Source organism: Durio zibethinus, chromosome 17 (assembly GCF_047325235.1).
Source record: "Durio zibethinus cultivar Kanyao isolate XHJ-2024 chromosome 17, ASM4732523v1, whole genome shotgun sequence".
Lineage (NCBI taxonomy): Eukaryota > Viridiplantae > Streptophyta > Magnoliopsida > Malvales > Malvaceae > Durio > Durio zibethinus.
In genome coordinates, this window is record NC_143178.1 from 3,687,009 (window position 1) to 3,700,041 (window position 13,033).

The following is a 13,033-nucleotide window of genomic DNA, read 5'->3' on the forward strand; positions in this document are numbered from 1 at the left end:
AATGAATAACAACATAAAAAGATTTTTACATTACATTGAATAAATCGAGAGTGATAAAGGCAGAATCGAGATGTTCAGCTCCTGATTAGGACATTGAATTTGGGAAGAGATTTTTTGTTACAGGAAGAATATGAATGGAAGAAATAATTAAGAGTCACACTGGTTCGATCTTAGAAGAGCAGTGCAATTGGATCCTTGAGGAATCAAAGGGCTTGACACCCAAGAAAAAAAAAAGAGCTTGAGAAACTTGAGTACCATACATTGAACATGAATTAATTGGCCAACATTTGCATAGCATGCATTGAAATTCATATGCATTTGCATAGCATACACTACTTTCAGGAAAGTATAGTGTACAAATTCAAGAAGCAGGGGTGTTCCAACATCCCACATGAAAAAGACAGATATGAAAAGACTTTGCAAGTTTGAGAAGAAACTTGTCAGGTAAGTTCCTAATCCTTGAAATAGGATGTCTCTTGGTATCGGGGTTGATTTATAAGACCTTTGGGCATAATCTCCTGAAATCCCTTCAAACACAACTTTCAACTCCTTCGGACATGATCGTCTAGGAGTATTTACTTTTCAAAGTTCGTTGCCTCTGTTTAGAGGAGCAATTTATTTTCCAAAGTTCGTTGCCTCTGTTTAGAGGAGCAATTTACTTTTCAAAAGTCGTGGTGCCTCTGTTTAGAGGAGCAATTTACTTTTTCAAAGTTCGTTGCCTCTGTTTAGAGGAGCAATTTATTTTTCAAAGTTTCGTTGCCTCTGTTTAGAGGAGCAATTTATTTTTCCAAAGTCGTGCTACCTCTGTTGAGAGGAGCAATTTACTTTCCAAAGTCGTGGTGCCTCTGTTTAGAGGAGCAATTTATTTTTTCAAAGTCGTGATACCTCTATTGAGAGGAGCAATTTACTTTTCCAAAGTCGTGGTACCTCTGTTGAGAGGAGCAATTTACTTTTCAAAGTCGTGGTGCCTCTGTTTAGAGGAGCAATTTACTTTCCAAAGTCGTGGTACCTCTGTTGAGAGGAGCAATTTATTTTTCCAAAGTCGTGGTGCCTCTGTTTAGAGGAACTTCGGTAAAAAAAAACAAAAAATAAAAAAAACAAAAACAAAAAACAAAAACAAAAAAAAAACAAAAAAAATAAAAAAATAAAAAAACAAAAAACAAAAAACAAAAAACAAAAATTTTTAAAAAAAAAAATCAAAAAATAAAAATGTTGAGTTGAGTCTTGATTGGGTGTCTACGTCTTTGCGCAATTTCTGTTTCACAGAAAATGTGCAAAGAGGGGCAGCTGTAGACACCCAATTGGGTCCGGGCCCAGATCAATTGGGCCTGGCCCAAAGGGATAAGGCCCATTTCAATCCTGCATTTTTTTTTCTTTTCTTTTTCTTCTTTTGTATTTTATGTATTTCATTATTATTATTATTATGTATATCTTTGTGTATTTATTTTTATTTAGATTAGATTTATATGTATTGTATGTATATAGTTATATATTTATTATTATTATTATCTTTTTTTTTTGTAATATATTTTTGGGTTTATCTTATGCTATTTTTTTTTATTATCTGTTAATTTTATCTGATTTTTTTTCTGAATTATCTGATATTATTTTTTTATTTTTATACTATCATATCTTTTGATTATCTAGTATTTTTTATTTATTTATTTTGATTTTAATTCTGGATGGCTAAGATTCAAAGTTGAAGAATCCCATTCTGGAAGGGAATTCAATCAGAAGAGTCCAGTTGGATTCAAAGATTGAATCCCCGTCCAAAGAGGAATTGGGATTGATCAGGAACTCCTGATCAATCCCTATAAAAGGGACCCTCTGGAACAATGCTGAACACAGAGAAAATAGGAAGCAAAGCTATTGATTTGAGAGAAAAGGAGGCGTTTAGGAAGCTAAGAAAAGTTTAGGAGTGTTCTGGGAGTGAGAAAAATTTTTTAGAAATTTTTGGCGAAAATTTTTTCTGGAAATTTCTGGGAAATTTCCAGATTCCGACGAAATTCCGGCGAAGTTTGAATTTTTTGGCGAAAATTCCGGCTAACCTTGAAGTTTCCGGCGACCTACCCAGTTTCTGACGAAGAATCTCAGAAACCGGCGATCTTTCGGCCAACTTCCGGCGAAATTTCTAGATTTCGGTGACATTTTCCAGAATCTGGCACCGGTGTTCTTCGGTTTTTAGAGAGAAGGGAGAGAAAAAGGGAAGAAGAGAGAGAGAGGGAGGAGCGTTCTGTCGAAAAAACGAAGGGGATTGCCTTTTATACCCTCCCAAAACGACGTCGTTTTGGCCTTAAGTAACCTAGAGGATCCGCGCGTTTTGTCGAACCCGACCCGACCCGGGCGTCGACCCGCTTTCTGACCCGCGCGTGCCAACCCCCTCCGAGCCGAGCCAAGCCTCCAAGCCGCTCCCCCGAGCCGTTTTCTCTTCCTTGAGCCGAGCCGAGCCGAGCCCCGATCCGAGCCGCTCCAGGTTTTTTTTTTTTTTTTTTTATTTGTTTGAATTTTTTTTTATTTCTTTGTTTATTTGTTTATTTTATTTTTTATTTATTAGATTAGGTTTATGTAATATTCTTTTTTTATTTTTTATTATTTTATTTTCTTTAAATAAAAATAAAAAATTCCAAAAAAAAAATATTTTTAGGGAAAAGTTGAAAGTATCAATTTTCCTTAGAAATAAATTTCCAAAAAATATTTTTGGGGAAAAGTTGAAAGTATCAATTTTCCTCAGAAATAAATTTCAAAAAAAAATATTTTTAGGAAAAAGTTGAAAGTATCAATTTTCCTTAAGAATAAATTTCCAAAAAATATTTTTAGGAAAAAGTTGAAAGTATCAATTTTCCTTAAAAGAAAAATAAATTTCCAAAAAAAAATATTTTTAGGGAAAAGTTGAAAGTATCAATTTTCCTCAGAAATAAATTTTAAAAAAAAAATATTTTTAGGGAAAAGTTGAAAGTATCAATTTTCCTTGAAAATCAAAATTTCAAAAAAAATATTTTTGGGGAAAAGTTGAAAGTATTCCTTGAAAATCGAAATTTTCAAAAAAATATTTTTGGGGAAAAGTTGAAAGTATCAATTTTCCCTACAAAAAAAAAATCATTCTTTCCTTCCTTTCTATCTTAATTTTGATTTTGTTTTTTTTTCTGTTAAATAATCCGACGACGGAGCCTCTGCAAGTGAAACAGTAGTTTTTCTTGCATACTCCTGAGGTGAGAGAATTTTCTCAATTTTCTGCTAAAAGTATTAGAGTCAATTGAGAATAATTTTCAATAATTAATTACTTGATAAAATTTTAAGGTTTTTGGATAACACAAATTTAAGCTGGTACCGTCTTTTGATGGGCGTTGTGAGGGTGCTATAACCTTCCTCACACTTAACCGAACTCTCGAACCCTGTTCTGGTTTGTAGACCTGAACCTATTCTTCTAGGGACCCTTAAACTTAGGTGTTCCCTTGAAGGATAGATTCCATAGGTGGCCAATCGCACCTAAATAAAAAAGATTGGTGGCGACTCCCTAAAAGTCAATGTCTAGCGATAGATCCCCGAATCTAAACATTACGACAATTATATCTAAATAGAGATAGTATACCATCAATAATAGCTCAATCAAAGTGCTGGGGTGTGATCATCAAATGGTGACGTGGAATTTTTAGAGTGGGAGCTATTTAATCGGCCTCTCAAATGGACCCTTAGTCTTAGGGATGATTATTAAATTCCAATCCAATAGTCTTTTAAAAGCTTTGCTGTAAAAGCAAAAACTTTGTTATCCACATTTTGCGTCTTCTACTGATGATTTTCTGCAAAAGCAAACATGTTTTCCCTGAACTAGTGATGAGATCAATTCATGCTGAATTAAGTTTTAATCTCATAACTTGTACTGAATTAAGATCTTTTTGAAGGAGCAGGAGAGTAAGAAAGTGAAGTTGGAAACTTCGGAGCTGAAGTTCCTTTTCACTCCATGAGAAGTACAATAAAGCCTCAGCTCAGGAGATATGGAATAGAAAACTGATAGTAGAATATAAGGTACAAGCCATAAATTTCTAAAAAAATTACAACTAGATTTATGAAAATAGCATTAATGTATCTCACATATATATCTACACACAGATAATTTGATGTTCACCAATATTAGAACGTCCCATTTACAAACCAACAGGGGGAGATGGGAAAAGAACAAACTGAAATCCAGAAAAGAAAAAAAAAAAAAAACAGTTTTCTCTCCTTTGAATATCAATAAAGGATGTTAACTGCTGAAACATCCAAGAAACTTCTTAGGTGTATATCCAGTTGCACGAAATTTCGTTGCTGTCTCCTCTATCCTGAGAAATTCTTCTCCTCGCTTGGCTTCTATCATTGCTCTTTTTTCTTCTGCTTCCTTATGGATTTCGTCAGCTTTGTTTTTCATTTTCTCAGCATACTCTGCCTTCTTCTTTTCCAGTTTTTCCTACCAAAGCAAGACCTTTGTCAAACACAGTACCCACAACCACAATCGCTAAAACCTGTTGTTCTAATCCAAGCAAGTTGTGCTCAGGAGTCCAATGTTACCTCAATTATCTTTAGCTGTGCTTCTACGTCAGCTTTCTTGGTATTCTCCCATGATTCAATAGCAGATATCTTCTTATGTGCCCTGACATAAATGGGTATTGAAAGCATTATGAAACCAAATAATAGATATTTCACTCTGGATAATACTTTAATTTGAATTTTCAATGGCTAAGAACTTATATTGGATAAACCATAACTCAGAGTTTGGCTATTTTGCAGAATGGCAGAACTGAAAAACAAAGAACCGTATAAGTTTGACAGATGGCCTCTTACCTGTTATCTACTTTTGCCTTTTCATTTTCCTTCCATGCTTTAACTAAAGCTAGTCTTTTTTCTGTCTCAACTCGTGCAAGTACAGAATCTGAAATGATGATCTGATAAGTCAATTATTTTGCAAATAAATGTACCATTTCCAAAGGACAGATGCTTTCCAATAAATGAGCACAAAGCCATATACCTCTGTCGTTTGGACTGTTTTCTACAGCTGGTGCTGATGCAACTTCTGCCATTTTCAACATTTAAAGGTCAGATAATGTCATATCTTAGGGCAGCCTGTATTATTTCAAACTGAATATATTCAAGCATTAGCTATAAGTAATTTGCTAGGACATGCACAACCCATGGCATGTTTGTGACCAAGTTCCTCTGGTAGATACAATACCTTGGCGCAGAAAGAAAGAAAACAACAGAGAAATTGTTTTGATTAAATTAAGTGATAAAGAATTTGCTGGGTAAACATGTAAGAGGAAAACCAGAATGCTTGGTTTGGTTGTGACATTCAAGGTTCTTGGAAGAGTATATTAAAATATCCTTTTAACATATAGAAAGAATTAATTTCCCCTAAATATGCCAGTAATGAAAATGCAAAAAGAAGGGCAAGAAATACAAAGGCCAGCCTTCCCTTCATCAGATCTAATCTATTTAAAGTTTATATGGATGGGTGGTGAGATTGAAAGTAACTGAGATTAATTACTACAAGGGTGATTTTGAGTATTATAACGCTGAAATTGGTTATTGTAATGGTGTGGAGCTACTCACTAGTGTATTATGTAGTATAATTAGAAGTTTCTTCCATTTTGTTAGAAGCAATGAGTTAAGCAACTGATAAACACAAAAAAAGGAAGTTTTAATGGCAGAAGGCCCTCCGAACAACTGAAGAAAAGCATCATAATTTGAATATTTCTCTGCATAATATCAAGGGCATGATTTGTTTCTCTATTCTACTTTTCCCTTTAATGAGGATTAGCGGCAATAACTAGGATCTTATGCACCTGGCTTTTCATAAAGGCAAAAGCAGATGCAAACAATAGAAATATATAAAACCAAAACGAATCTTCGAGACACCCTTTTCCTTTTCAGTTTTCAAAATAACTTTTGACCAATTGCAAACAGTCTAATACTAATATCTTGTAAAATATATGCAGAATTACAGTTACAGTGCACAATGAAGCCCCAAAATTGAAAAGGGTTCTAAAACAAAATCAAACCAAGAAATTTCCAGGTTGCCATGACCCTTGAAGACATGTGAAATAGAGAAGATCCCTAATACAAAAATCACACAAGATAAGCAAATTTCACTGAGATAACGTTGATAAAAACATTCCACAGAATCATAAGCGTTACTTGAAGAATTAAATGGGAAAAGAAAACACAGAATCAAAGAGAGAGCATACTTTCAGGAACTGGGATCACGCTCTTCTCTACGTCTATATCATTCTCATGTGCTGCATCTTTCTCTTCCTTGACAGGTTGCTGCAGTTGCTTGGGTTCAGAGGATTCCATTTTGTTGGCTTCCTCCTCTCCCAGAACGTATTCCTTTAACTTAGCCACAGATACACCACCAAAAAGAACACCAAAAATATTGATTCCCCTCTCAAAAAACCTCTGGTAAATTGTAGACAGATTTTAAGCAACCGCAAAACAAGGAGAGAAACAGATAGATAGAGAAAGAGAAACTGTTTGGAAATGTCAGCTGGAAACTAGTTGGTGGTTGTGGTAGGTACATATAGAAGTTGGGTCCTGACAAAAAAAAGAGACTGATTTTGCATCTTTTCTTTATAAATTTTATATATAAGTAGCTTTCTTAAAGGAAGGATTTCATCACACGGCAAGCCAAATATAAGTGAACAAAACGAGTCAAATGGAGTGTTATCATATTCCCAATCAAGATTGACTTGTCCAATCTCTTCTGAATTCATTTTTTTTTTCTCAATATTGGAAGTGAAGTTTGAATGGAAATGGAAATGGGATCATGTTATTTTGAGAAAAACCTCAAACCATTGATTAATCAATGGTGCGTAATTGGTATGTAACTGTGAACTTGCGATGGTCTGAAAAGACCAAAATGCAGGTGCCTTAAAACTACTCAGTTCTTATGGATGTTCCTTCGCGATCACGATGTAGGTAAGAACTACAGCTGCTGAAACTTCTCGTGGCTTCAGTAAATTTCTGTGAACCTTCAGCAAGAAAATTATAAACTTATTATCATTAAATGTATGTTTCCAACTTTGAGGTATAGCTGTAATCCATTTATTTGTCCAATGAAGTTTTGAAATGAAAAATATTCGTACGAACTGAAGTTTGTAAAATTTTTTTATTAAAAATAAGTAAATTAAAATTAAAATTAAAAGATTTTATCATATAAATCATGTGTACAAATTTTAAAAATTTTAAATATATTTATTAAATAAATATTTTTAATAAAAATATTAATAAAATTGTTATTATTAAATAATTATTGATTAAATTTAAATTATAAATAATATTTTAATTTTTATATTAAATTATATAAATTTATTAAGTTAATTTTTTTAAAAAATTTTATTTATTTAATTTTAATAAAAAATTTAACAAATTTTACTTATAAAATTTCATATAAATTTTATCGGTTTTGGAATTTGGTTAGAAAATGCTCGTGGGATATTAAAAAACAACTTGTAACAAATGCCGGCCAGAAAACCATAAAAACTTTTGTAGTGAATTGCAAAATGAATTGACGAACATAGGTTTTTACAGATGTCGACTTGCTTCCATATATATGTGACACTTGTCAACTCGCTGTCTGTCCCCATTTGTGTAAGTCACCACGTTTGCTCTAATGGATTATTCTACTGGTGGTCCAAATTTTCAAATGTGAATCCATCATGAACATACCCAAAATATATATATATATATATGAAAATTGAGTAGTCCAAAACCTTCGATCTGGTTTTTTTTTTTTTTTTTTATCTAAAATCTTACAAAACTCTTGAAATTTAATGCATTAAAGATAATACATCTAATAAAAAAAATTAATAATTTGAATAATTTTTGTTTGTAATCTACGTTTATCAAAAGTTAGAAAAAGCAAATTAATCCAGATGTCTCAAGGCTTGATTAATATGTCTTTGTGTAGCATCGAATTAGAATTGATTTTTTTTCTTTTCCTTAAAGTTAGTGAATTTTCTCACGCATCTATCAGAGATGGGTCTTCTCGTTTTTTTTGGGGGGGTTGATCATGAGATTTGTGTTGACAATCCACAGAATTCCGAATCCTATGTGCATCTCTGATGGTTAAAGAAACACCGTCACTGGGAATCCTTATTTTTAAATCTAAAAAGTAGAATAAATTTGTTATTTATTGGTGCCGTCAATAAATAATTAAAAATATTTTTAATTTTTAAATCAATTTGATATAAATAATATTACATCAATTCGATCACATTATTAATTTATTTTATAATTTTTTTTATAATGCTCTCTTTTTTATTTTTTATAATTGATTTTTAATTTAAATATCTACACTTTCCATTTTTATTTTTAATTCGACATAAGTATCGTTGAAAAATAAAAAAATAGTAATAATAAATTCATGATTTGCACGTCTTGCATATGTCTAATAATATTAATTAAATAAAACATTTGTTCGAAAATATTATTTTAACCAAAACAATCAAAGAAACAGACCACGGAATGCATTGATTTATGGAGCTGTTCAAATTCATTTCACCGTTAACTTTTATTTTATTTTATTTTATTTCATTTTAATTGTTATCGATTGTATGTGTTACAAATTATGAATATTCATTAGAGTTGCTTTCAATAAATGTATGTTAAAAAAAAAAATGTGTTGACGAGTGAGTTCAAAGCAAAGCTTCTCCAAAGTCAAGATTAATACAGTGAGGCGAGACTTTAACATGTATCCATCTGTAGATAAATAAATAAACAAAAGCTAAGTTTCGGTAGAAGAGCGTGGGCTCCACTTTAATGGTGTGGATTTGGTTTGGATACACTTGATAAGTCTGGAATTCATCCCTAACCTCTAGCAGGTCAACATGACCCGAATTCTTAAGATTTTTACCCGTTAGGATCTGTAATAACTTTCATCAAAAAATTTTCATCTTTTTAGTTTATTTTAATCCATAATAAAACTTAAGCAGACTATTAATAAAGATTACATTTGGCAATTTGGATATAAAATATTATATTCGTATAATATTTTACATAAAAATTAAATATTATAATTTATATCGATATGAAAATATAAAATATAATTTTTTATTTTATTAAATTTATTTATAATTTTTTAAAAATTTAAATTACGTAATTTTTATATTTTTTTATTCGTATTAATTTTATATTGTGTTATTATATCGTATTTTAAATTATTAATTTTATAAAATATGCACCAAGCCCATTCATTAGTTTCACTTAAAAACCTTCAAAATTAGGATTAGAGAATCAAATTTTATGATACGAAACCCATAAAAGACCCATTCAGAATCTCTCTCAAATTTTCATATTTCAAGGCAGCTTGATGCAAATAAAAAATCTTATATATAAGACTTAATGGCATATTTGCTAGATATATGCATCAATTTGATTAAAAATATATAAAATCAAATCAAATTCTCAGTCCATTCGTTTCTCGACACACACGTAATCCATTCATATGAGTTTCTTATTTGATCATTAAAACCTTGTTTCTAATCAAATTAAAACATTCGTTCATCTCTTAAACACATAACAAACTATTATTAGAGATTAATTAGAAAGAAAACACAAAAATAGAGGTTTTAATGAAATTCCAAATTTGCTTCAAAGTTTGAATAGAAAGTTTGAAAATCCAATTACTTTCTTTATAGGTGGAATTATAAAAAATTGTTTATATGATTTTAATCACTGTTTTCATTAGAAAAAACCCCTAAATTAATTTTTTGAAAATATTACACGAACATGAAATTTCGGTAAGCATAATATTCACTCAAAACAAGTATCCATATGGAATTAAAATTTAGTAAATTTAATTTTGGATCTTAATTTTACATTACATCATTTGATACCATATGTAAATATAATTTTAAATCTAAGAAAAAATATAAATATTAAAACACCGAATTAATTCACTTACGTACATGTTTGAATAGATATAATTGATATGTGAAAATAATTATAATTTAAAAAAAATAATTCTTTTGTTATTCTCTTATTTATAGTTTTCATTGAATCGATATCGTTAATTAAAAATAAAAAAAGATCTTAACCAAATTAATTAAAACTTATAAATCTTTTCATTAAATATTTGTCGGATTAAAGATTTACATAATTATCAAATCACACTAATTTAATAAAAAATACAAAATTTACCTATAAGTGATTACTTTAAATTATTTAAATTATTTTTTTTATCTCTTATTAAAACCAAATTTATTAACTAATTTTATTAAATATTAAAATCACTTATTAATAATAACCTAATTATTAAAAAATTCTAACAAGTCATTATTTTAATTTGATAATTGTCCGGTTGTCTCAGCACATGCCCTTGTCTATCCACTTTTTTCCAAGTGTCGCACCAATCAAAAAAGGCAGAAACTTTTCGAAAACCATTGCGCCTTGGAAGCCATGGAACCTGAAGAAAAAAAAAATGTAGCTTGTTTGAACAAAAACATGGGACTAAAGCCCATGGTATCCCCCAGTCTCTTCTCCTATAAATATATTTAAGATCTTACCGCATTTGCCGTGCGTTAAAATTAACTACACTTTGCATTCACCAATTTTCATACTATTGGGGAATAATTCAAATGGATGTGTTTATTCCCGAAGAGTATGTTATACGGAGAAGAATCGAGAAAAAAGCAGCTGCCATTGCCAGAAAGAGACCAAATATGGTGCCGGAGTCGAGCAAGGAATTGGGAAAGGAGGAGAAGTCCAAGCCCCAGCTGCCACCGCAATTTGGACTAGACAGCAATGAGTTCTTGGTACCTGGTAGGATTAGTGAATTTGTCATTTTCAGTTGCTTATCATCCTAAAACGATGGCCAAAGATAAACGTAAAGTTGTTTGTAATGAGTTTTAATTAGAATTAATGTCCTTTTTTGGTGTAATGTTACATGTAGGAATATACGTAGATAACAATTTTGTTCAGTCTACTTTACTATTGGTTGCGTTGCCTGGTGGTCGTGGTTGGATCGGTTGACTTGGGCCCATCGGTTGAAAACGAGGAGTGGGCATAGGTCCATCAAAGGGGAAAAAGTCGCAGTTTGATTTGAAATGGATTGACTTTTATCTCGTGGAGACATGCTCGACTATGCCCAGAATTGCCCTTAGTCCTTAGGCCCTGAATCTAACTTCAAGCCATCAACACATCTAAGCATATTTTAAATTTCAGAAATACAATGGTTTTGGACATTGAAATAATGCATCCATCATGGTGACTGATGACTAGTACTTACTAGCTACCCAAATCGTATTATATATTCTGTCTGTTAAAATATGATCAAAAACTGAGAATTAAACACTTAAAAGACTACCAACAACAAATATTTCGTACAAATTAATCTTCTCTTATTATTTCATGCACTACTACATTGATGCAAATGCCAAGAACAGCAACAATATATATATATATATATATATTCATGATTCAGATTTACTTTGGTATTTCTTATAAATAAGATATAAGGCATTAATGGAAGAAGAGAGAGAAGCCTATGATGATTTGAAGGTATCCATTTCCAAAGGAGTAGCTTCCACAGAATTTCAGGTTTCAGATACCAAGTTGACAAGAAAATCAAATATATCAGTAGCCAAAACAGCTGAGGTAACATCCTCTTTGTTAAGCGTTCTCCTCTTGCCTTGCATTGTGACCAACCAAGATCTTTGCGTAAGCTCCTCAATGAACAGCTCGCAAGCCTTGGAGAAAACAATCGGAGCCTCCCCAGATATCATCTTAACGTCGTCGCCAGACTTTTTCATGATCTTCTTGATCCTAGCCAAGGGCAACAAATGAGGCCCGGTTCTCCCAGATATTCCACCACAGAGTATGCCTGAATAAGCTCCTGCTTGCCTCATGCTTTCTAGCTTCTTATTTTCTACGATTAATCTTTGCCTTTCAATAATACGATGATTAAGAAATGGAAGTTAATTTGAGAAAGAGATAAGTTCGTGAACTGAATGAGATATAAATGGTGAAGCTAACTTGCTTGATCATATATAGAATGGGAGAATTATATGATGGATATATAGCTTGATGATGGAGGCCGGCAAGCCTGCGACGGCCGGCAAATTCCAATTATGAAATTATTAATAATTTAATCATGGCAGCTGATAAATGGAAATGCAAACCCTATTAGGCTATGTAATTTCTTTTCGAGTAATCAAAGAAATTTTTTTTAAAATTTTGGTGTGTCAGTATCTGAATCCATCGTCACTATGCTTACTTGATAGAATCAATTTTTTTCAACTTTTTTATAATTATCTCATCTACTCTCAATAAAATTTTAGATTTAAAAAAAAAATGACAGCATATGACATCTCTTAATTTTATTTATACAGTTTAAAATTTCATTATCAATATATCAAAATCGAGTTTTAAAAAACAATAAAATTATATCAATATTTTAATCTAATTTGTAAAGTTAAAAATTAGTATATCAAAAATAAATTTATATATATATATATAATATTTTAGTATTATTTTTTGGGCTATTAGTTTTCGATTTATTATTATTATTTTTAGATAGGACGTCATTTGCTTAACGGTCAAGAAGCGGAAGGCAATGGCAGCCGCATGTATTATATCATGCGTTAGAATGCAATTGCAACGATCCGTGAGGACAAATTGCTACTTTTGGTGTGACAAATACAAATAGATTTATAAAATAACAAATCTTAATTTTGTGATTGGGAGTTTTTGCCTTAAAGCCAAAGGGGTTCGGTTGAGATTTGGTCTAAGATTCATGTGATTATAAATATATAGTTCGGGTTGGGTCCATAGCTTCAATTAATAAATTATTGCTGACACTTGAATAAGTGAAATTCATTCATGTTGTGTATGTGTCTGGATATATATATATATTTAAAATTTCTATAACATTAATGTAATATTAAAAATTATAATACTATAATTAGAAGGTTAAAATAACAAAAAAAATATTTAAATTTTATTATTTGATTTAAATAAATTCATATACTTTAATTGCACTCAAAATTAGTCATTAACATTTAAT

At 31.1% G+C, this 13,033-nt stretch overlaps 2 protein-coding genes and 1 pseudogene across 2 annotated transcripts; 1 reads left to right on the forward strand and 2 right to left on the reverse strand.

The window, feature by feature from the left end:
* Positions 1-4,037: 4,037 nt before the first annotated feature.
* Positions 4,038-6,576, reverse strand: LOC111286955 (remorin 1.4-like). The gene is made up of 5 exons (XM_022877094.2): positions 6,219-6,576; positions 5,003-5,047; positions 4,819-4,906; positions 4,546-4,627; positions 4,038-4,444 (listed from the first exon to the last, which is right to left on the reverse strand). The coding sequence occupies exons 1-5, from the start codon at positions 6,325-6,327 to the stop codon at positions 4,244-4,246; spliced, it is 525 nt and encodes a 174-aa protein (XP_022732829.2). The 5' UTR covers positions 6,328-6,576; the 3' UTR covers positions 4,038-4,243.
* Positions 6,577-10,433: 3,857 nt separating this feature from the next.
* LOC111286965 (nucleotide binding protein) lies at positions 10,434-11,974 on the forward strand. The gene is made up of 2 exons (XM_022877100.2): positions 10,434-10,791; positions 10,922-11,974. Exons 1-2 carry the CDS (start codon positions 10,608-10,610, stop codon positions 10,999-11,001), a joined length of 264 nt encoding a protein of 87 aa, XP_022732835.2. The 5' UTR covers positions 10,434-10,607; the 3' UTR covers positions 11,002-11,974.
* LOC111286976 (nuclear transcription factor Y subunit C-2-like) lies at positions 11,514-11,876 on the reverse strand (annotated as a pseudogene).
* Positions 11,975-13,033: the final 1,059 nt, after the last annotated feature.

What these genes read in the sequence shown, in the direction of transcription:
- LOC111286955 (XM_022877094.2), bottom strand. Translation starts at nt 6,327, where the DNA reads ATGGAATCCTCTGAACCCAAGCAACTGCAGCAACCTGTCAAGGAAGAG. An exon ending in AAGGCAAAAGTAGATAACAG is followed by an intron (nt 4,628 to 4,818) that starts GTAAGAGGCCAT and finishes CATTTATGTCAG; the next exon opens with GGCACATAAGAAGATATCTG. An exon ending in CACAGCTAAAGATAATTGAG is followed by an intron (nt 4,445 to 4,545) that starts GTAACATTGGAC and finishes TTGCTTTGGTAG; the next exon opens with GAAAAACTGGAAAAGAAGAA.
- LOC111286965 (XM_022877100.2), top strand. Translation starts at nt 10,608, where the DNA reads ATGGATGTGTTTATTCCCGAAGAGTATGTTATACGGAGAAGAATCGAG. An exon ending in CAATGAGTTCTTGGTACCTG is followed by an intron (nt 10,792 to 10,921) that starts GTAGGATTAGTG and finishes TGTTACATGTAG; the next exon opens with GAATATACGTAGATAACAAT.